We start from the raw sequence: 21,795 nt of genomic DNA on the forward strand, positions 1-21,795 counted from the left end.
TGAAATCAATTTAAAAAGATTTTTAAAAAATGAGCACGTAACTCTGAGCCATGGAGAGGCCGTGTAATGGAGAGACTGTGTAAGGCAGATACGGCCAATGTGGCCGACCGCTGCAGAAACTTACAGCCAGGGGTCCTCACAGAGGCGATGTTCTGTTCAGAACCAAGAGAGACCGTGTTGTTAATATCATTATCCCATCCCTGGGACCACTTGAAGTCAGCCTGGTTTCCATTCAGCTACTTTATTTCTCTCCCTTTGGATAAAGAATAATCAAAATGGGGGGAGGGGAGGGGGGTGAAGAGGGAAAAGGCGCCGGCAGTTCCACCTTCTGCCTGGGCACCCCACGCGCACGTCTCCTTAGCAGCAAGGGTTTTACGTGGGTGGATCGTCCCCATTGCGAACTCCGTTCCATGGAGGAAGGTATGTTAACGAACATGTGTGTGTGTGTGCATGTGTGTGTGTGTGTCTGAGATACACGTGCTCGGTAGGAGGGCGGTGCCCTTGGGTTCTTTTGAATAATGAGCAGAATCTGGGGCCAGAAGCTCACGGTCCAGGCACGAGGGCCTTGCACGGTGCACGCGAGATGGTCTCAGCCCCACCGCGGCGTGTTGGTGACGTCCGGGTTCACGTCCTCGCCCCGCTCTCTTCACGGGCTCACGCGCTTTCTCGTGTGTGTGTGTGTTTTCCTTATAGAAACTGCCCAGCTTTGGGCCGTACCTGGAGCAACGCAAGAAGATCATAGCGGAGAGCAAGCTGCAGCCGAAAGGAGGGGACGAGGCTTGTCAGCCCCTCCAGAGACAGCGCTTTGCGCCCACGAAGCCCGTTCCCGCCATCAAGGTGAAGAGCCACAGCACACAGCCTGTCTGTGTCAGTGTGCACTGTCCGCCCATGTCTGCGTGCTGTTCCGATGTGTCACCTCACCTGCCGGGCCGCACGGAGCCCCAGGGTCATGGGGCCTAAACGAAGCTGCTTGTCACTCCCCCGAACCCCTTCTCCCCCCAGTCCGGTGTCTCCGTGGGGAGCCCCCACCCGCCCTCCTTCCTGAGCCAGGAGCTGAAACTCGGCCCCAGTTCCATCCTCTTCCTCATCCCGCCCACCAATCCCTCCCCAGGCCTCTCGCTTTCTTTTTTTTTTTTTATCCCTTTTTATTGATTTTTTTAGAGAGAGACGAAGGGAGGGGGTAGAGAGTGAAAACATCGATGAGAGAGAGGCACTGACCAGCTGCCTCCTGCACGCCCCACACTGGGGATCGAGCCCACAACCGGGCCTGTGCCCTGACCGGGAATCGAACCGTAACCTCCTGGTTCAGAGGTCGACACAACCGCTGAGCCCCACGGGCACCAGCTCACACGTGTTATGCACACACCGTGTGGCACGAGGAGCTGGGAGCACAGCGTGAATTTTAAAAAGAAAGGACCTCCTGCTGGGCCTGCGGTCGGACAGGGAGGGGGCCTGTTAGGAGGCACTCACTGTCCAATCACGTGCGCACGAAGCACTCCGGACCGGGGGCGGGGATGGCGGCTCCGCGCGGCTCAGGTGGAAGCTCCACGGAGACGCGGCATCTAACGCGGGTTTAATAATGGTGCTCATTAAGCAGAGGTTAGTGATAAGAGCGAGTAGTTACTGAGTCCTTAGGAGGTTTCAGGCCCGGTCCCCGAGCCTGTGCGTGAGCTCCTGTAACCCTCACAGCAACCCCATCGGTAGCAGGTGCCTATACTGTTCCTCGCTCACTGATGAGTAATGGAGGCACAGAGAGGTTCAGTCACTTGCCCAAGGTCACACAGCCAGGCCTGGGTCGCATTGCAAAGCCGGGCTCCACCCTGGGCCCTCACGCTCTCTGCCGCCTCACAGGAGGGGCCGAGGGGGAGGGACGGTCGCCCTGCTCCTGGGAGGGCTTCCGCAGTTGTGGCAGGTGCAGGACTCACACACGCAGCCGCAGCCGCAGCCCAGGAGACAGAGGAGGGAAAAGCGGATGCAGCGCTCCTAGTGCTGGACGTCCAGGGCTCGGTGCTGGGAGCGGCCTCGCCCTGCCCCCCGGTGCGGGGAGGTCAGAAGCCCCTGTGTCTCGGCATCGACGCCACGTTGAGTGATTGATGAAACCGAGGGTCCCACTGGTGGGAAGGCCCTGAGGGTGCCCCTGGACGGGGAGGGCAGCTGGGGATGGAGATACCGACCTGGACGCCTGGGGCCACTGACAGGCGGGCAGCCGCATGGTGGCAAGGACGCCTACATCCCTGACAGGAGACGGCGGGGTTTCAGAGGGTGTGTGGACTGGCGTCCGTGACTCAGGCGACATTTCCCACGGGCGCCGTGGCGACTCCGTGTGCATCTTGCAGGATGTCATCGGGAGGACTCTGCAGTACCTGGGCACCTTCGGGGACCTGAGCATCGAGGAGCAGGTGGTGGCCCTGATCGACGAGGACATGTGCATCAACTGCGGCAAGTGCTACATGACCTGCAACGACTCCGGCTACCAGGTGAGGCTGCCCCGCCCGGCCCAGGGGCTCGGGGGCTGAGCATCGACCTCTGAGCCAGGAGGTCACGGCTCGATTCCCGGATTCCTGGGTCGTGGGCTCGATCCCCAGTGTGGGGCGTGCAGGAGGCAGCCGATCCGTGATTCTCTCTCATCATGGATGTTTCTCTCACCCTCTCCCTTCCTCTCTGAAATTAATACAAATTTTTAAAAGTTATCCAATTTCCCCAAGCCCTGACCCGGTTCCCAGCTGGACAGTGACGGGGGGAGGAGGGGTGCCTGGCAGCCAGTGGCCCGGCCCCCGTGCTCAGTGCTTCCTCCCCGCGGGATGGGGCAGAGCCTACACTCTGCCGGGGGATCCCCAAACCTCCGACCCGGCTCCTTAGCTCGCCCTTTCCCTCCTGTTTTCTTCTAAAAACTGCACCCGAAAGTCAGAATCCAAACCGTGCCTCCGCTCCCCTGGCCGCAGACCCGTCCGCGGGGTCAGATGGCAGGAAGGCTGCGCCCTGCTCCCACACGGGACAGAGCAGCCGTGTCGCCACACGACACAAGCAGAGCCTCTCAGGAAGGTCGAACATTCCATCTCTAACGTGAAAGGCTTTCTTTTCTGTGCCTTTCTCCCTCCTCGCCCCTCCTCGCGGGCAGTGCAACTGTTGCCATGGCTGCACCAGCCTGGGCTTAGCTGGCTGCAGGGCGGAGAGCCTGTGGGCCCGGGAGGGAGGGGCGTCCCTCACCTGGGGGGGAGGGGGGCATTGTCAGCGACGGTCTCTCTTTCTGTTCGCAGGCCATCCAGTTTGACCCCGAGACCCACCTGCCCAGCGTGGGGGACGCCTGCACAGGCTGTACCCTGTGCCTCAGCGTCTGCCCCATCGTCGACTGCATCCGCATGGTTGCCAGGACAACCCCTTACGTGCCAAAGCGAGGCCTGCCCCTGGCCGTGCAGCCCGTGTGCTAAGGTGATTGCGGGGCCAACTGTGGCCTCCGAGGCCACCCCGCATGCTGATCTCTCTATGCGGTGGTTCGGTCCAGCCCTTTCAACAGGAAAACAGATACATAATTTCTAGATAAACATTGCATCTCTGAATCAATTTCTAAATTATATATTATATATATATATATATTAAAAAAAAAAAAAAAGCCTGCTACCAGGCGCCATTTGATGAACGATCCTAACCAAGTAATTCTCCTCTGAGGACAGTTGCTAAATCACAGGGTAGCGGTCAGTTGGGTGATCACCCCACTGCCATTCATGGTGCAAAATATTTGTGTTTGGTGGCGATGTTGCCACCGTTTCCAAACTGCCCTGGGCTGTGCTCGGTGACTGCTAATTAATTGTGGGTGACATTAAGGATTTTAGGACAAAGTATGATTTAACACATAAGTTTCCAAGGAAACATTTTATAATTAAAAAATTGCACTTAATTTTAACACTGTGCCTCAGCACACATAACTAGCTCCAGAAAGCACAGATGAAGAAAGTCAAATAGATTTTTTGCCGTGGCAGGAAAACACCGCGAAAGGCGGTTTGCACAACTGTGCAAAGGCCCCCCCTGCGGGAATCGCTCCCTGGGGGCTGCGCCGGAAGGCGGGGGGATTTTAACAGTTCACGCCACTCGGCTATTCGCTGCTCAGGCCTGAGACAGTCAGTGAGTCCCCGGGACTTTCTTCTTTAAATACTTAAACTACGTTCCCAGCAAAATACAGTGTTGGGGTGGCGCTCTGGTGACACCCGCCCCGCCCCGTGTCGTGATCACCTTCCGCAGAGCACTTAGCAATGCCTGCACCCAGCTGACAGGGCGGCGGCCCTGGGCTCAGTGTCAGGGGGGAGGAGCGGGGTTGGCGATCTGTGTTCAGGGAGCAGCTGCTCATCAGTGTTCATACTGAATCTCAGAAGTCATGGAATCAAAGAAAGAAATCTATTTTTCTGGTATTGCGAAGCCGTATTTTTGCATTTCTCTATTTTTGCATTTCTCTATTTTTGCATCTATTTTCATAATCAGCCAGCAGCAGCGTAGGATGCATGGATCTGAGTCGTAGCCTGTTTCACGGGATGCGTACGTAGGAAGTCTCTAGGAAGGACACGTGGCGCGTTTCTGTGACAAACGCGAGGTCTCGAAAAATACAATGTTTGACGCTGCGCGTTTTAGGAATGAGCATGTGGCACAGAGTCTGTGTGATCGCAAACTATCCAATAAAATTTCACAAGCCTCTGTATGCACCTGGTCCTCCGCTGCCTCCTTTGCCGCACACCGTGGAGATGCTGAGCTGGAGCCGCTCTGGGTGATTCCCCGGGACTCCCCCGCCCCCACCCCCCACCCCCAGGGTGTGTGCTGAGACCTAACGGGGCAGTGATGGGCTCGGCCACACACTGTCTGGCGGGGCCATCTCACCTCTTGGACTTGGCTCCAGATGAGCAAGGAGCTCTTGTTCTCCAGCAAAGAAATGTGCCCGGACCGTGGGGGTGCCCATCCACCGTGCGTCCCTCCCTCGGCGTGAGGGACTGCTGGGCTCGGGGCCCATCAGCCCTTTGGGGCTTTTACAAGGAGACACGCAAGCACAGGTGCCCGCGTCCTCTCCGGTGCGCCGACGGCGGGCAGCGATCCCCTCACCCAGGCTGAAGAGGGTTGTGGTTCCCACTGCACACACTCCCCTGAGAAAGGGGGGCGCCGGCCTTCCGTCCCCTCGGGAACGGCCGAGGGAGCTGCAGGGCCTGAGCTCGCCCTGTCTCCCTGAGTTCACGCCAGTCTGTCCTCACACACGTCCGTGCTCTGTGCCTGCTGCCTGTCCTCACACACGTCCGTGCTCTGTGCCTGCGGCCTGCTCTGCACTAAGAAGGCTTTCTTACCCGTGTTGTTGTAGGACACGTAGTTGAACTTGGTGTGGGTGGCTGGCAGAGACAGGCTAGAGGGAGAAGGAACCCAGTCCTCGGGAGAGACCACGCCCCGGGCCCGGCTCACACGCTCGTGGCTCCTGCCGGCAGGAGGACGTAGGACCAGCCCAGCGTCCGGTTAGCGAGCGCTTCCCTTGTCTACGCGGCTGTACAGGCCTCCGTGTTCTGCTTCGGGGTAGTGCGTGCTCCGTGTCAGCGTGGCCGAGCCACAGTGCCCGGGTTACTTGACCAAGTTGGTTCTAGATGTTTCTCTGAGGGGGGTTGTGGGTGAGATGGACATTGAAGTTGGTGAACTCGGGGTGAAGCAGAATTGCCTCCTGCTAGGGGAGGTCAGCCTTTTGCTCTAGTTAGGCCTTCACCTGATTGGACGAGGCACGACCTCAGCTCTGCTCCCAACCCTACACCTTAACTATACACAACTTTTATTCTGAAACTGAAAAACAGGTCATTTTTTAAAAAGAAGTTTGGATTTTCAACAGTGAGGAGAGACGCTCTGAAAGATGTTAAGAGAAGTGGCAGTTTGACCTGCGTTTGAGAAAGGTGACTTCGACGTCTGGAGGGGCATTGGGTGGGGACCCGTGGGGTGATCTGGGGTGATGCTGGGGAGACACTCGGGTCTGGGCTACACCCACGGGGGAGAGGGAGGGGGAGACTCAGACAGAAACCGACGAGGGCGGACGGGAGGAGGGCGTGCGCCCTAGCGCCCCGCGTGGGAGCCAGAGGCAGGTGGATGAAGAGGCCACGGAGCAGTGTCGTTACCGGAGTCGGAAACCCACCTACCGCCTGGGCCGAGAGAGGCTGGCACGTGGGCGCCCTTTCCCTCCAACCCCGCGACGGGCCTGGGAACAGCCCGGCCACTAGTGGGGGAAGTTCTGGCTCCTGTCTCCAGTGCAATCGTTGGGCCCTGCCTGGCCGGGCGAGGGGTGGGTGGCGCTCGGGCTGCCGCCGGGACCTGTCCGTGCTCACAGCTCCCACTCGGATGTTGTCTCTCAGGAGCGGGTGTCCTTGCAGGTGCTCCCGTGAGGGCAGAGGGGGCCCGTCCATAAGGTGCCTGAGGTGGGCGCAGCCATGCCCACTCCCGCCACCGCTCTGTCTGTCGGAGTCACTGGGAGGACCTGGTGTGGAAGCTCAGGGTGCTGTTGAGCACACGTCGCCTCCATTGTGGCTAGAAAACCCGCTTTCGCAGAGAGATCTCACGTGGGGCGCTATGGAGAGACCTTTAGCCCTCAGCCCAGCTGTTCTGTGTCGCCATGACAACAGCACTAACCATTTCCCTAGCATCCCTGAGGACAGGCGGGCATGGATGCACGTCTGACCTGGAGTGCGGCCTCCATTCGGGTTTCCAGGTCTCTGGCCGGTTTGTGCGCTTGCTTCTCGCCACCCCCACCCCCCACCCCCAGCGTCTTGCTCGATGGCTCTCCCACCTGCTGAGAGCCGCGCTTTCTGTTCTTTACACTGAGCTTCCGTTGGCTGCTTCACACGCCCCCTGCGTGGAACACGGGCCTCAGACCCGGCGTGGGGAGAGCGCGGGAAGGGAGGTGAGCACAGAGGAAAACCGTCGCCCGTGACGAGGGACGTCGCTGGTTTGTTGCTTGCTTCTTGGGGCTCCATGAACCGGTGTGACTATAAACACCGACGCGTAAGCCCACATACAAACGGGGCGCCCGGGGAGCTGCGCCGAGAGCGGGCAGTGATTGGATTGGGCTGAAGGCAGGACAGCCAGGACGCGGAGCCGCCTGGTGAGGAAGAGACGCCTGGAGGGGCAGGCGGCCGCCCCCACAGCCAGGGCGCCTTCCCGCGTCCCCCCAGCGAGCCTAAAGGGGAGAAGAGCCTGTTGCCCTCTGCCGAGCCCTCTCTGAATGTTCAGATCATCAGAGGCCTAAGCAGACCTGCCCGTCGGTGTCCGGGAGGCCTGAGGCTGCCGGGAGCCGCTTCCTGGCAGGAACCTGAGTTAGGGACACAGAGCGCCCCCGTCGGGGCTGTTGTCACGAGTCTCTTCTGGCGTTCGGAGCAGGCGCCGTGTGTCGGGCAGCCGTGCCCAGAGCTTCAAGCGTGTCGCTCACCCATAGGCCAGGCGGCCGCTTGTGGGGAAGGGAGACGGAGGGGCCATGGGAGACTCCCCCCAACCAGGCGGGGTTCCCGTCTCACACAGGGTTTCCAGCAGACACCCTCGTCTCCGTGCAGTGCTGGGGCAGGCCTTTCTGCCCATCTGCCCAGAGACCCCTCCACTCAGGGCGTCCAGGGCAGGGGCGCCCTCAGCGTGACGGACGGACGAAGAGAGAGGAGGCAGCCCGCCCCACTCGTGCCGCCGGCCCGGAAACAGCTTCAGTCCCAATCGCCCACGACGTTCACCGTTTCAGCGACGTTCGCCGTCACGGCGACTGAAGTGCTTGCCACCCTTACACGACCGAAGGCAGCGACACGCCTCTGATGCGTGTGCCGGGCACAGGCCTTGCTTAGAACCTGCTCCCGAAACCAAATCGCGCGGCCCTTGTGAGACGACACCTCTCTCTGTGCCCACGGGATGTCTGCCCCGCGGGTACCATAATCAGGTTTCAAGGGTTTAGCATCAACTTCCCCAAATCAGTTTGAAACGAGTCATCACTCCGATTGGGACAACGGTAAACTAAAATGGCAGAACATAGTGGAAGAGATGAACCAAGACATGAAGAGACGCCATAAAGGCAGCCGCTGTAATGCGTCCACCTTCAAGACAGTTACCCACGCCTGGCCAGATAATGCGTGGTTTCGATGCGTGACGACGGCGCACCGTGCTGCTCGCGAGGGCACGGAAGCGGATTGGTCGCGCGGAAAGGCCAGTGGCTCACCGTTGTGTCCAGAGCTTTGGGAGAATATTTTCATGAGCATCAACGAACCACAGCCCTGGTTGGTTTGTTTCTTTCTTCAAGTTTATGAAACTTTTCAACTAAATTTTCCGCAGGAAATTACTGTCTCCACGGACACAAAGGGTTTGCGTGCAGAACACTGCGCTGCTCTCCGCCTCAGAGACGCCCGCAGCGGAGGGCGGTTAATAAAGCAGCCGCGGTTCCGATTGGACACGAGCGGAACGTCTGGACTCTCGTGGTGATAAGGAAACACGGGGGGGTTGGGGGCGGCTTTTTAATAACTTCTCAGCGATAACGGCCCCAAAATACCCGCGAGATGGGAAGGCGGCGGCATCACGGTTATCGCTGACATTCGCAGAGTCGGGGGCTAGAGGGGAAATGAACATTCGTCTCATCCCCTTTCTGCCCCTTTGTCGTCTGTGCCACCGGAAGCACTCCAGCCACACCAGTGCGTCGGCGAACAGGGCGGACGGGCCGCATCCGTCTCCTCACGCTGAGCTTGGGGAACAGGCACCTCACCTCCTTGTAGACCCAGCGAGGACGGGGCCGCACACCCGACTGTCCTTCCTCTGGACAACATCTCCTGCTGGAGACGTTAAGGACGGCCACCCCCCGGGCCGGCGTAGCCTTGGGAGGAAATCAACCTATGAGCCTGGACGTTCGATTCCCGGTCAGGGCGCAGGCCCAGGTCGCAGGCTCCATCCCCAGTGTGGGGTGTGCAGGAGGCGGCCGATCCATGATCCTCTCTCATCGTGGATGTTTCTCTCTCTCCCCCTTGCCCTTCCTCTCTGAAACCAATAAATATACATATATACATATCTCTTATATAAAAGGCCCGTGGCCGTCACGCAGTAACACCGTCACAACCAAACGATCAGCGGCTCTCGCAGCAGGCAGGGCAGGCACAGCTACTAGAGGCGGAGAGCTAGGAGCGATGGGTGGAGCTATGGCGATGGGTGGGGCAGCCAGCAGAGGCAAGCCGAGGCAAACTGCTCGCACACGATTTCTTGCGCTGGGCCTCTAGTTTACATATAAAAGAAGGTACGCAGAGACCCAAGTCAGCACGCCCAGAGGGGGAAGGTGAAGCCGCATGCTGAGAGGTGGGGGCGTGTGCCAGGCCCTGGAAGAGCAGGGGGGCCTCAGAGGAGAGCAGGCCCAGCCCAGGTCCGGCTGCTGGGGAGAGGCTCAGTCCGTGGGCCTCCCCGCCCTGAGCAGGTGGCTGCACGCCCACCGCCTCCACGCGCTGGTCTCTCCAGGGAAGGGGCTGTTGAACCCGTGCGGTGGTTTGTGAGTAACTGACTGGCCTGGGAGGTTCCCTTATAACGGGCGCTGGGGGGGAGTGTGGGCGGGGGGGTGGTTGACCTTCTTGAGCAGAGCAGGTCTCAGAACAAAACGCAAGCTCTGTATCAAACGAGAAGGCATTGCCTTCTGGGAGGTCATTTCATCCAGGGCCAGCAGGGCTGTGGGGCACAGTTTGTGGGTGCCCCCCATCCCTGCTCCTCCCCCTCGGTGGGTCCGTGCTCGTGAAGAACGGGGCACCCGCCGCACCCCTCGCCCACGCACAGCCAGTCCTGTCTTCAAGATGGAACGCGCTGCACAGCGGTCGTGGGGCGAGCCCAGGCGGCAAAGGGCAGCCCTGCTCTCCAGGCGCCTTCGTGGGTTTTGTTTAGTTTTTACCGAAATGGGGACGAGCTCCTGTCCCCCTCTCCACGTCTTCTCCCCCTGCCGACGCGTTCTGCTCGCATCCATGGCAATTGTGCAGACGCTGCCAATTGCTTTCCTTCTTGACATTTCATTTTTAATTAAAAGTGACATTTTAATTAAAAGGAAACACATGTAGAGCAAACAGAGGAGCTCGCCAGCCACCGGAGCCGCGCTGTCCTGTCGGCCCCTCTAACCTCCCAGCTCGCGAGGGGCGGTGCCGGCTTCGCCACACGCTCCCCGAGCACATTCTTTGTAAAAATATATATATTTTTATTGATTTCAGAGAGGAAGGGAGAGGGAGATAGAAACATCCATGATGAGAGGGGATCATGGGTCAGCTGCCTCCTGCACGCCCCCCGACTGGGGATCGAACTGCAACCCGGGTATGTGCCCTGACTGGGAATCGAACCATGACCTCCTGGTTCATGGGTCGATGCTCAACCACAGAGCCGGGTGCACATTCTTAAAGAAAGAACATTTTAAAAAGCTGGTCATGGAACCGACATCCGCCCGCACGCAGGAAACCTGGGGGGCAGGGAGGAACGGGGGCTCCTAGCCGTGGCTGGGGACGTTCGGGACTGGGGAGAGCAGAACCTCAAAACCACCCCTGTGGTGCGAACCCCCGTTTTGCCACTTCCCGTGTTTACAGATGGCCTGCTTGGCAGCCGGCGTGTTAAGGGAAAGGGACATCTGGCGGGAGGTGCGCGTGGCCAAGAGGAAGTATGACAACGCAACCAGCCCCCTCTCTGGGCATCCCGGACCGGGCCTGTGGTCCCTGCGTCAGGGAGGGGCAGGCGGGCCCTGGGGGAGGGGTGCCCACCCTCTCCCCCAGGCAGAGAGCATCTCAGAAGGTGAGGCAGGTCAGCAGGGCTGACGGTTGTCCCGAGATGGTGCCTGTCCCCGCAGAAGAGCTCGCTCAGAATCCAGTCACACAGGCGCTGGGGCCACGGACCCAGCTCCTCGCTCGCCCACCGTGGGCACCCTGGGCTCTGGGGGTGCACGGCCCGGCTTCTCGGGAAAGCGTGTGCCCGGGCTGGTGAAGACTAAACTGGTTTCCATGAAAATAAACAAAAAGTCTTGTCACCAAAGCTACAGGATGAGACGAAGAATGGCTTCACTGTCATTATTCCCCGAGTGAACATGGCTTTCCCGGGCCCTTTAATGATGGAACTGGTCCCACTGTTACCTCCGGCCCTGATCCGCGTGAGGAGGGCGCGTCCTGGGCACTTCGGGGGCATGGACACCAGCAGAGGCTACGTGCTGGCCGACCCCCCACACGGCGCCTGGCGGACCCCCTGCTGCGAAACAAAGCCGCTCTCCCAGTCACGTGCTGTCCCGGGCTTTGTGGGTGAGCGAAGGGACGCATCGGGTCCTGCGTTTGGTCTGGGCTTGCTTGGCAAGCGTCAGCCCCTTCGCCAGCTTCCCACGGGCCCCGTCCGCCCGGAGCCAGGGCTTCCTGGAGGCACGACGCCTGAGATCCGCCGTCCGTGACGCAGCGGGCGTGGGCCCCGTCTAGTCCTCCCCTATGGGCAGACACGAAGCGACCGCGGGACCGGAAGGGCAGCTCGCCTCCGGGGCTGGCATCTGGGAACCCCTCGGGGTCGCCCACCTTGAGAGACCATTTGACGTCGGGTCCTCACCCTCGGAGACAGCGTGGAGGGGCCTGGAGAGCACGATGCCACCACGTGAGCCAGTCAGAGGAAGACACGTGTCACATGATCGCCCTCAGGAGCGGAACCTGAAGGACAAAATAAACGGAGGGACAAACAGGGCCTGAGGTCTGGAAGCAGGGCGCAGAATAACAGAGCTTGGGGGCGGGGCGCAGGGAGAGATTGAGCACGGAACATATATGCCCATGTGCATAACCGTGGGCACAGGCAGCGGCACGGGAGCCCTGGCTGGGGCGGGGGTGAGTGGAGGACCTACCCGGCTTTGTGCACTACGTGACCCTGGGAAGCTGTAACATCAGTATTCGCATCGGAAAATCATGTCCTCCCCCCGCCTCCCTGGTGACCTCGGAAGCGTGTCCCCGCACACGGAGAACGGCCTCCCCCCGCCCCCCGCCCCCCGCCTTCCGTCTAGGACAGAGGACACTGGAGAGGCCAGCAGAGGCGCGAGGGAGCACCCCACTCCCGGAAGAAGTTCATCCAACGGGCAGCACCCGTCCGTGTGGGCATCGACACTCCCGCAAAAGCACGAGCGTGTCAGGGACACGACCAGTTCCCGCTCAGGTGGCTCCACAGCCCCCGCGCTGTGACGCTGGGCAGTCCACAGGAAGGGGGAAATCTTCCCAGGGAGGCCTCGGGGGCGGCCGCCTCGCAGCCAACAGCCCAGTGCTGGTCCCGTTACCCGGCCACACGCCCTCCCGATCAGTGAGGGTTCGCCAACCTAATGAGAGTCTCATTAGTACGAAGGAGGCTCTGTCCCTACTGGATAGGAACAGCTGTGTGTCACCTGAGCTCAGAGCAGGCTCCGCTCCCTCTGGGCGGTCCCGAGAACCGGGCGCGAGGCGCCGGCCGTGTCAGTGAGCAGGTGGCCTGGCGTGTTCGCTCGTGGACACCATTCTGCACGGCGTGGGGCCCGGACTGGGAGACCGTAGGAGATGCCTAGTCTACAGAAATGCACATGAGCCTGGCCAGTTTGGCTCAGTGGGTAGAGTGTCGGCCTGGGGACTGAAGGGCCCTGGTTCAATTCCAGTCAAGGGCACAGGCCTGGGTTGTGGGCTCAATCCCCAGTATGGGGTGTGCAGGAGGCAGCTGGTCAGTGATTCTCTCTCGTCATTGATGTTTCTCTCTCCCTCTCCCTTCCTCTCTGAAATCAGTAAAAATACATTTCTAAAAATGTACATGGTACTATCAAGTTCACATAGTCCTCCATGGAATGAACTATCCATGCGCCCTCATCAGGCGTGAGATAAGCGTTACTTCTCACAACCTGGCGGGTTTAGGAGGGAAGCCGGGGATCGGATCGGCGTCGCTGGGGTCAGGCAGCAGCTGGGTTGGAGGTCAGGTCTGAAGGCAGGGTCTGTGCTCACCTTCAAGCAAGTGTACGCACTCCAAGATCAAAAACAAGTGTTAGTCCCAGGCGCGGGTGAGTGAATATGAGTAAGCGTGCACAGGCATGTGCGTGCCACATCATGTGTGTGCCGCTTCACACTGCGGAAACTCCAGTACCTGTCACAGCAGTGGGGCCGGTCGGGGGTTACCACCCACAGCCACGGAGTCGGAGAATGAGAAGGAGCTCGCGCACTTCGATCCCACGCTCAACGTGACGCTGAACCAGAGGCGTGAGGGGCTGGGGGGGCGGGAGGGCCATCCGGTATGAGCGAGCCTGAAGCAGAGCCCGACTTGCAAGGAATAGAGCGAGCCCAAACCAGCATCCCCAAGGAGAGAGAGAGAGAGAGAGAGGAGGGGGGGGGGGAGAAGGAGGGGGGAGGAGGGGGAAGGGAAGGAGGAGGAAGAGGAGGAGGGTGAAGGGGAGGAGGAGGAAGAGGAGGAGGGGGAAGGGGAGGAGGAGGAAGAGGAGGAGGGGGAAGGGGAGGAGGAGGAGGGGAGGAGGTTGTATTTACAGCTCCTGTGTTAAAATAACTCAGAAGGAAACGAAGATATTTCAGCGTGGAAATCGCTGTTTTCTGGACCCTCGCGTGGGTGCATCGGTCTCTGGGCTCTGTGCCGGGTACTTTCTAGCTCAGCTGAGTCCCCCCCTTGCATTCTGTCTCATGTGTGTGTGTGTGTGTGTGTGCTGTGTGTGGTGTGTGGTGTGTGTGTGTGTGTGTGTGTGCTGTGTGTGTGTGTGTGCTGTGTGTGTGTGCTGTGTGTGTGTGCTGTGTGTGTGTGTGTGGAGCAGCGGCAGGTGAGAGCCTGCTGGATGGACGGCAGCTTTGAAAGCCGCTCTCCTGCCTTCATCTCCGCGCAGGCCTGCGCGCTCTCCTGATTGCCCCAATTGACAGTGTTTGCCGCCACCCCGTCTTTAATCAGATTTGAGCAGTTCTGTTTAGTTTTTAAAAATCGAATGGCATTTTCCTCCCTGCGCTCCCTACGAGGAGTGGACCCTGTGGTCTCGGCTGCTCCCCGGGAGGGAGTTCCCCCCTCATGGTCCGAGGCCCTGATTGTTTGGTTCTGGAGGCTCGGCCGGGCCCCATGGGGGCGGCTGCGCTCCTCCGCTGATTTCTTACCTGCCGGGTGAGACTCCCGTGTAGACGAGGACGTGGTTTAAGAGGAATTATCTCCTGTTTTTAATAGATCACACACTGAGTCTCGAGCTCCAAACTCAACAGAAAATCAAGCTAATTGTTCATTTCTTCCAGGATATCTCTGAAGGGTGATTGAGTCTGCAGGGCAGCGTCCTAGCAGGAAGCCAAATCATTAAGTTGAAGGAAATGCATTTCTTGTTCACCATTCCAACTGGAAAGGGTTTGTTTTTCCTAATGTGATGAGCTCATAACCCCGCAAGCCTTTCACACAAAAGATGAATGCCCCTCCCTCCCCCTCCCCCCAGCCTGTTTTGAAGTTGATTTTCAAAGCAGGACACAAGTTATTAAGTTGAAGTATTCTCAACCAAATCAGACTCTTCCCACCCAATAAGTCAAGCTCTTCTCCATCCGTTGGGTTAACCGCTCCCCTGAAAACATGACGGGGAAACGGACAATACAGGCGGCTTTGTAACGTGGCCATAGGATGTTTTCCCCAGTAGACACTCGTATTCTTCATGGCGTTCATCTACTGTGTCTGCCTGTCCTGAGTCACCCTCCCCAAACAGCCAAAAGGATGCTCACCCCAAACTCCTGATTCACTTAGAGCCCTTTATTTCCTGAGGTTAAGAGCATTTCAACCCAAAGCATGATAATATATAGTCTCTCAAAATAAGAGCGTCCCGGCCCAACCAGGTGTGGCTCAGTGGTTGAGCGTCGACCTATGAACCAGGAGGTCAGGGTTCAATTCCCGGTCAGGGCACATGCCTGGGCTGCGGGCTCAATCCCCAGTGGGGGGCCTGCAGGAGGCAGCCGATCCATGATTCTCTCTCCTCATTGATGTTTCTCGCTCCCTCTCCCTTCCTCTCTGGACTAATACACGTATATGCCATCTTTAACGTGACAGTTACAACCCCCCAAAGCTGTGTGAAGTCTCCGAAGGAGCCTGAGAGCTGGGGAGAGTGTCCCCCAGCAGGGCGGGGTCAGGGGAGGCCACCCCTGCTCACTGCTCATCCCTCGCCACCCCAGTCTCTCATTTGTAAATTGCTGCCTCGGTCTGCACGCATTGGGAAATGTCTGCTTTCCTGCAATTTCCGGAAGCTTCTGCTGAAGTGTTCTGTTGAGCGTTAGGGGGAAATTATATGTTTAAATGACCCTGAAACCTAAAAGCCGGCGGCACCGGGTCCCACTCCGGGGGCAATCTGGCCTTATTGAGCAGCGTGCCGGGGACCGTGCGAGCCACGGTCGGCCTGGTCCAGTGCGTGCCCCCCGAATCGTCAGCCCGAGGGGCTGGCGTCTGTGGGGGGCTCTGACCCCCATGTCACCTCAGGTTTGATCACCTTCCGAGGCAGCGCAAGCTTGAAGGGGAACCGCGTTCCAGAAAGTACTGATGTGTGACGTCCGCGCTCTCAGCCTTGTCCCAGTCACCATCGCAGTGCGTCCCTCCCGCGGGCAGTCGGACGGGGGAGCCCAGGCAGGGTCCCACGTGCGCTGCGCTGAAGACAGGACTCACTCACTCAGCAAACCAGCGGCAGGGGCGGCCCGGCCGTCGCCCCGGAGCGAGGAGGACAGGCACTTGCCGAGGGATGGGGGCTGGCAGCCAGGGGACAGGCGTGTGACCGGGTGCTACGTCTGGTGGTGTCCCCCGAGGCCCCGCCCGACGGCTCAGGAAGGTGAGTTTCCAGACTTGTCGCCTCTGGTTAAGTCCTCACTGTGAGAAGCAGCGCCCTGCTGGGCGGCTGTGCCCTTCGGACCCTGTGCTGCCCGCCCCGTCTCGGCGCTGGGTGAGCTGAGACGCGGCTCTCTGGGAACTAAACTGGCCGCATTGACGGGGACTTCGGAGGCAGCCCGACTCCATAGCGTGAGTGGATTGGTCCCCAGTGTGTCCCGGGCATGCCTCCCAGGCCCTAGACCCGAGGCATCATGGGACTAATTTCCAAATGTTCAAGGACGTTGGACATTCGCCCGGCGCCCAGCGTGCACGGGAACTAGGAGCGCGGGTGTGGTGACCAGCTCTCGGTCTGTTTAGAAACGGTGATGCCGCGGGACCCACGCGTGGCACCCAGCTCCACGGGGAGACTGACCCCATTACCCGCCTGGAAGGGAGCCGCCTGGGTCTCACCATCAAAACGAAGGCGCGAGAGCGCCGAGTTAGGGCTCAGTTACTCCTGGTGACGGGAAGGAAAGCTGGCCCCGCACCCCGTTAGCCTCGCTGTGTCACCCCGCTCCCGGCCGCATGCGGGTGTGTTTGTTTCCTGTGCAACCGGGTCAGAAGGAAGCGTCTTCCCCAATTAGCCGGTGTCAGCGGCCCCGCGCACGGCTCACCTGCGCCTGCCAGGAGGACGCGCTCCCCCCCCCCCCCCAGGTCACCGGGAGGCGACGGTTCCCTGCGCCTCCATCTGTGGCTCTCGTCATTTTAATTGGAAGTAAACAAATGGAGCATTTCCTGTGAGCGCTTCTTGCAGAAGGTCTTCCTAATTGCGTGCACTTGGCCGGTCAGGCCTGCTCACAGCGGCCTGGTTTTGTTTGGTGTTTTTAATGTTTGTGATGAGCTGCTTTTGATTAGAAAGCATTAGGAAGAAGTGACATTTTAGCCTAAACAAGGGGGGGGGGCACATGCCCGGGTTGCGGGCTTGGTCCCCAGTGGGGGGCGTGCAGGAGGCAGCCGATCCATGATTCTCTCTCATCATGGATGTTTCCATCTCCCTCTCCCTCCCCCTTCCTCTCTGAAATCCACAAAAATATATTTAAAAGGAAAAAGAAACGGCCGGGAGGACTCGCTGTAGGATGTGGCCTGGCTGTGGGTGGCCGTTCCGGGGCCTTCCGAGCGGCCGGAGGTTTCCCGTCCGTCTCCCGGTCATATTCCCCGGCCGGGAGGACGTGGTGCGGCTGGGCCCACTGGCTCCACAGGCGACCTGTCCCCACCGGCCGGGGTCGGAGCCGCAGGTTCACATCCGACCCCCACCCCCATGCCCTGCGGTGCGGCCTCCGGGCAGATCTCCGCCTCCGGGCCCTCTGCCTCTGGGGGGCCCGCGGATGTGGCTGTGGGATGGGGGCCGCCCAGGGCACAGGGAGCACCCCGCATGTGGCCGTGGGCACATCTGTGTGAGGTCCGGCAGCAGAGAACGCTGGCTCTCTGTTCAGCTGGATCCCTGGAACCTGGCATATTGGTGAGAGAGACCCACTCGCCCTCATCTCTGGGTCCCGGGCCCAGCCCTAAGCAGTCGCCCAGTTTTGCACGCGCCAGGGGCGCCTCGGAGCTGCGTTCAGTTCCCATCCTGCCCCTAAAATGTGAGCAGAGCTTCTCCATCAGCCGCCGCTCCGCCCCTGGAGGGCTCCCCCTCTGCAGAGAGCCACGCACAGAGTGTTTGGGGACCAGCCTCCCCGAGAGCTGTCACTTGAGGCATCCTCAGCACCTTCCAGTGTTAGCCAGCCTTTTGCATAGACTTGCTACGTTTCTCCCAGTTCAGCTCGGCTGGCTCCTTGGTGCCAAGTACTTCACCCTTGTAAGCTAGACGGTGTGTGTTGGGGCGGGGGCGTCCTTGGGGGAGGTGCTCAGAGGGCTCAGGGTGAGCGGCTGAGGGGGAACGGAGAGCGGGAGCAGGAGCTGAGGCAGCCTCCACCCCCACACACGGCTTCCCTCCCTCGATGCTGACACCCCCCCCCCGCAAGGTGAACTCAGGAGAGATGGAGTCTGGGCCGTCTCACCGCTGAGGCTGCTTTCAATCTAATTAAAGGTGACGCAGCGAAAGGTCAGAGAGCGCGTAGCCAGCCGGCCCCGGGGAGCTCAGTTTAATTTCATTTTTAAACCACAATCCAATCAGCTCAGGCTGAGGAGCACCTACTGTGCAGGGAGGAGGGTGGACAGACAGACGCTCCGAGGGCTGCCCTCCCCCTGCCAGGCTCCTGCCAGGAGGGCTCTGGGCCTGAGACAGGCGGTGGGCGCCGTGAGATCTGGGGCAGATGTGGGAACTCGGCCTCAGGTTTCGGTTGGGTTTGGTTTGGGTTTGGGTTTGGGTTTGGGTTGGGTTGGGTTGGGTTTGGGTTGGGTTGGGTTTGGGTTTGGGTTTGGGTTTGGGTTGGGTTTGTGTTGGGTTGGGTTGGGTTTGGTTGGGTTTGGGTTGGGTTTGGGTTTGGGTTTGGGTTTGGGTTGGGTTTGGGTTGGGTTGGGTTGGGTTGGGTTGGGTTGGGTTGGGGTTGGGTTGGGGTTGGGTTGGGTTTGGGTTTGGGTTTGGGTTTGGGTTGGGTTTGGGTTGGGTTGGGTTGGGTTGGGTTTGGGTTGGGTTGGGTTTGGGTTTGGGTTTGGGTTGGGTTTGGGTTGGGTTGGGTTGGGTTGGGTTGGGTTTGGGTTGGGTTGGGTTTGGGTTGGGTTGGGTTTGTGTTGGGTTGGGTTGGGTTTGTGTTGGGTTGGGTTGGGTTTGGGTTTTGGTTTGGTGACGAGCTTGAAGCTGAGCCAGTGGCTTCCGTGTGGAGCTCGGGTGCCGCCTGCACGGGGCTCGGAGAGAAGCAGGGCCAGCAATGCTCACACTTGCTGACTCAGAAGCTGTGCTGGACCCTGAGTCGCTCACCCTGCCACCTGTGATGCCTCCTGTGATGCCACCTGTGACTCAGCCCCGGGCAGCCACAGGCCGGCGTGAGCCTGGGTTCCTGGGGCGTCGTCAGCCTGCAGCGCCTGGTTGTGCGAGGCCGCGTCCGTGCGCAGGGGCCCATTTAGTGGCTCCATCTGCCCACGGACAGAGAGCTCTGACCTGGACACCGATGTTGTCACTGAAGCCGAGGGAGTAGGGCCATTTGCTGGGACACGGGAAAGAGACTGTGTCATAACAGCAGTGAAACCAGGACCTGGCGCCCTGGCAGCTGAGGCTGAGGGGGATGGAGGTGGTTGCCATCCTCCAGGAAATCCCCGGTCCCTGGAGGGCGCTGGCCGCTGGCGCCTCTGCTGGGCAGAGAAAGCATTTCCCGTCCGCCAGGGCTGGGGCTGGGCCAGCTCCCCCTCCTCCCAGCAAGGAGGGTGGACACATCTTCCACTTCAGACGCTGTTGTTTAGGGTGCACAGTGCACACCCCCTGAGGAGATTACTATCTCTCCAAACCCAAGGGCAGATGCAGAGACGTGGGCCTACTGTGTGACACTAAAGGCCTACTGTGTGCCGCTCTGAGGAGTGAGTTTCCATTTGCCGAACCTCTGCAGGGTCCTTATTTCCTCCCTGCCTTCCTGCTCTTTTAAACAAACTCCATGGAAACACTCTCGTCCCACTTCTCATTGCCCTGTCGGATCACACGCTCTCAAACATGCACTTTAAAGGTCACATACGATGCCTGGCTGGCGTGGCTCAGTGGTTGAGCGCCAACCTATGAACCAGGAGGTCACGATTCAATTCCTGGTCAAGAGCACATGCCTGGATTGCAGACTCCATCCCTAATTGGGGGCGTGCAGGAGGCAACTGATCCATGATTCTCTCTCATCATGGATGTTTCTATCTCTCCCTCTCCTTTCCTCTCTGAAGTCAATAAAAATATTTTTTTTAGAAAAAGATCATAGGCTTTGTGTACGTTCAGGTTGTAAAAGGCACAGGCCCACCGTCCTCTCCAATCCAGGCGGGAGCCGCGGCACTCCCGGCCACCAGCTCTGGTCTATCGCACGCTGTCCGTAGGGGAGTGAAATCAAAGCGAGAGGACATGAAGGACCCTCCCCGTGGGCTGGTGTGCGGCTCCTGAGAGCAGGCCGCACACTGACGCCCAGTGGGACTGCGCGCGGGCGTTCCCACGCTCTCCCCCGACTCAGAGCACACGCCCTGAGAAGCAGAACCGGCTCCTGGGGCTCCCAACCTGACCCCAAAGTACAAAGAGGGGTTCTCAGACTTCGGGGACCCGAGCCAGCTGCTCCGTGTGTGAAGGAACCGGGAGGCAGCTTTCCGCTCACCAGAGTCCACACCTCCCTCCCGAGCTGCTGCTGACGGCCGCCCGCAGGTTGGGGCGCTGGCCCCTGCGCCTCCAGAGTCCCCTCATCAGGGCCACGGGGCTCCTCCCTGTGCAGGGTCCTGGCTGCTCCAGGGAGACCAGCAGTGTGGCTGGCAGCGAGGGGACCCGGGACGTGGGCAGGTCAGCGAGGGAGGACGTGGACGGAGGCGCCGTGTCACCGTCCAATCCAGAACCAGTGCCAACGCCCATGGCAGCACAGGGCTGCTTCAGGCTGCTGCGTTGCCCTGGAGACGCTTGCACAGCGTTGGAGAAGCAGCCTCCAGCCCCAGCCCATCTACACGCCACCCCGGGGCGCGCCTTCGAGGTCACAGGCCCCTGGGAAGTGCGACCCGCCTGGGCGCCTGGCATCTTTCCCGGGCGGCTCCTCCACGCGGAGCGGAGTGCGTCCTGCAGGGCGACGGGCGGGCGGCCCTCAGCCCACTGTCCCCGGTCCTTCCTGGCCTTTCTCACCTCCAGCGCCACTTCAATCGCAGAAGTCAGGCCGGAATGTCCCCCGGAGGAGGCCCCGCGGAGACCGGGGTTCCAAACTTGCACCCACACTCGCAAGACGCCCGACTAAGTGGGACTTTCGGTCTGAGCTGTCGACACCGAATAGATGACTGGCCCGGCACGCGCTTCCCGGCTGTCGGTCCCGGGTGCACGTCGACCCCGTGCTCAGAAGCAGCAAATCTGCCGCCCGGTGCCCTTCCCCTGCCCAGTACCCCCCCCCCACAGATGGGGGGAGAGCAGCACCCGAACGTGCATGTGTGAAGGCAGGAGCCCAAGTATCGGGGGGATGATGCCCCCAGTGTCTCCTGTAATAAAACCAGGAGAGAAACAGGCTGTTCTCCAGGCAAAATCCACGGGCGAGCCCCTCCCCAGGCGTCTCGGGAGTCACGACGTTTGCTTCCGCTGCAGGGCGTGGTTTCTGCATGCGGAGAGGGGCGGAGAGGAGAGTCTGCGTGTGTGTGTGTGTGTGTGTGTGTGCGCGCGTATGTGTATGTGTGCGTGTGTGTTTGTGTGTGTGCATGTGTGTGCGCGTGTGTGTGTGAACGTGTGTATGCGTGTGTGTGCGCATGTGTGTGTGCACATGTGTGTGCGCGTGTGTGTTTGTGCCCACGCGGTGGGGTCGGGCGCGGGCTCCGACTCCCAGGAGCAGGGCCGGCCGGGCTCTCCCTCTGCCTCCCCCTCGGCGCGGGCTCCGGTGGGACGGTGACAGCCGCTCGGCTTCACCTGAGAGGAGCGGTTGGGGACAGGCCGTCACCAAGGCCGCCTTCATTGCGATCATTTTTTAAATGTTTTTGTTGATTTTAGAGAGAGAAACATCCCCCGCTGGGGGTCCCGCACGCGCCACACCGGGCATGGAGCCCGCCACCCGGGCCTGTGCCCCGACCGGAACGGAACCCTGACCTCCGGTTCCGAGGCTGACGCTCGCCACGGAGCCACGCCGGCCGGCCGGGCAGCCGCTGTGTGTCCAAGCGGCCCGCGGCTCTCCCTCAGGAAGCGTCTCTGCCTGGGAGGAGATGAAAGGCTGGCAATCGTCTCTCTTCACCTGCTTCACGGCGCACACTGGTCTTCTCACCAGCGGCCTGCGAGGGTGCAAGAAGCCCTCCGCGCCTCCAGGTGCGGCGACAGGAGAAAAGCACCGCCCAGCGCTGATCTGACAGGCAGCCCTGCGGCCTTTAGACGGCCAGGACCCGCCCAAGCAGCCGCGGGCGCCGGGCCTGCAGAGG

General features: G+C 60.3%; 1 protein-coding gene across 1 annotated transcript in view; it reads left to right on the top strand.

Annotated features, from left to right (window-relative positions):
• The window catches only part of DPYD (dihydropyrimidine dehydrogenase), a 347,122-nt gene extending 342,435 nt beyond the window's left edge, over positions 1-4,687 (top strand). The window contains exons 21-23 of the mRNA XM_059675719.1: positions 694-837; positions 2,337-2,477; positions 3,258-4,687. Of these exons, the coding sequence (XP_059531702.1) occupies positions 694-837; positions 2,337-2,477; positions 3,258-3,428 (456 nt within the window). The 3' untranslated portion in view covers positions 3,429-4,687. The remainder of the gene's footprint in view (positions 1-693; positions 838-2,336; positions 2,478-3,257) is intronic.
• Positions 4,688-21,795: the final 17,108 nt, after the last annotated feature.

Source organism: Myotis daubentonii, chromosome 18 (assembly GCF_963259705.1).
Source record: "Myotis daubentonii chromosome 18, mMyoDau2.1, whole genome shotgun sequence".
Taxonomy (NCBI): domain Eukaryota; kingdom Metazoa; phylum Chordata; class Mammalia; order Chiroptera; family Vespertilionidae; genus Myotis; species Myotis daubentonii.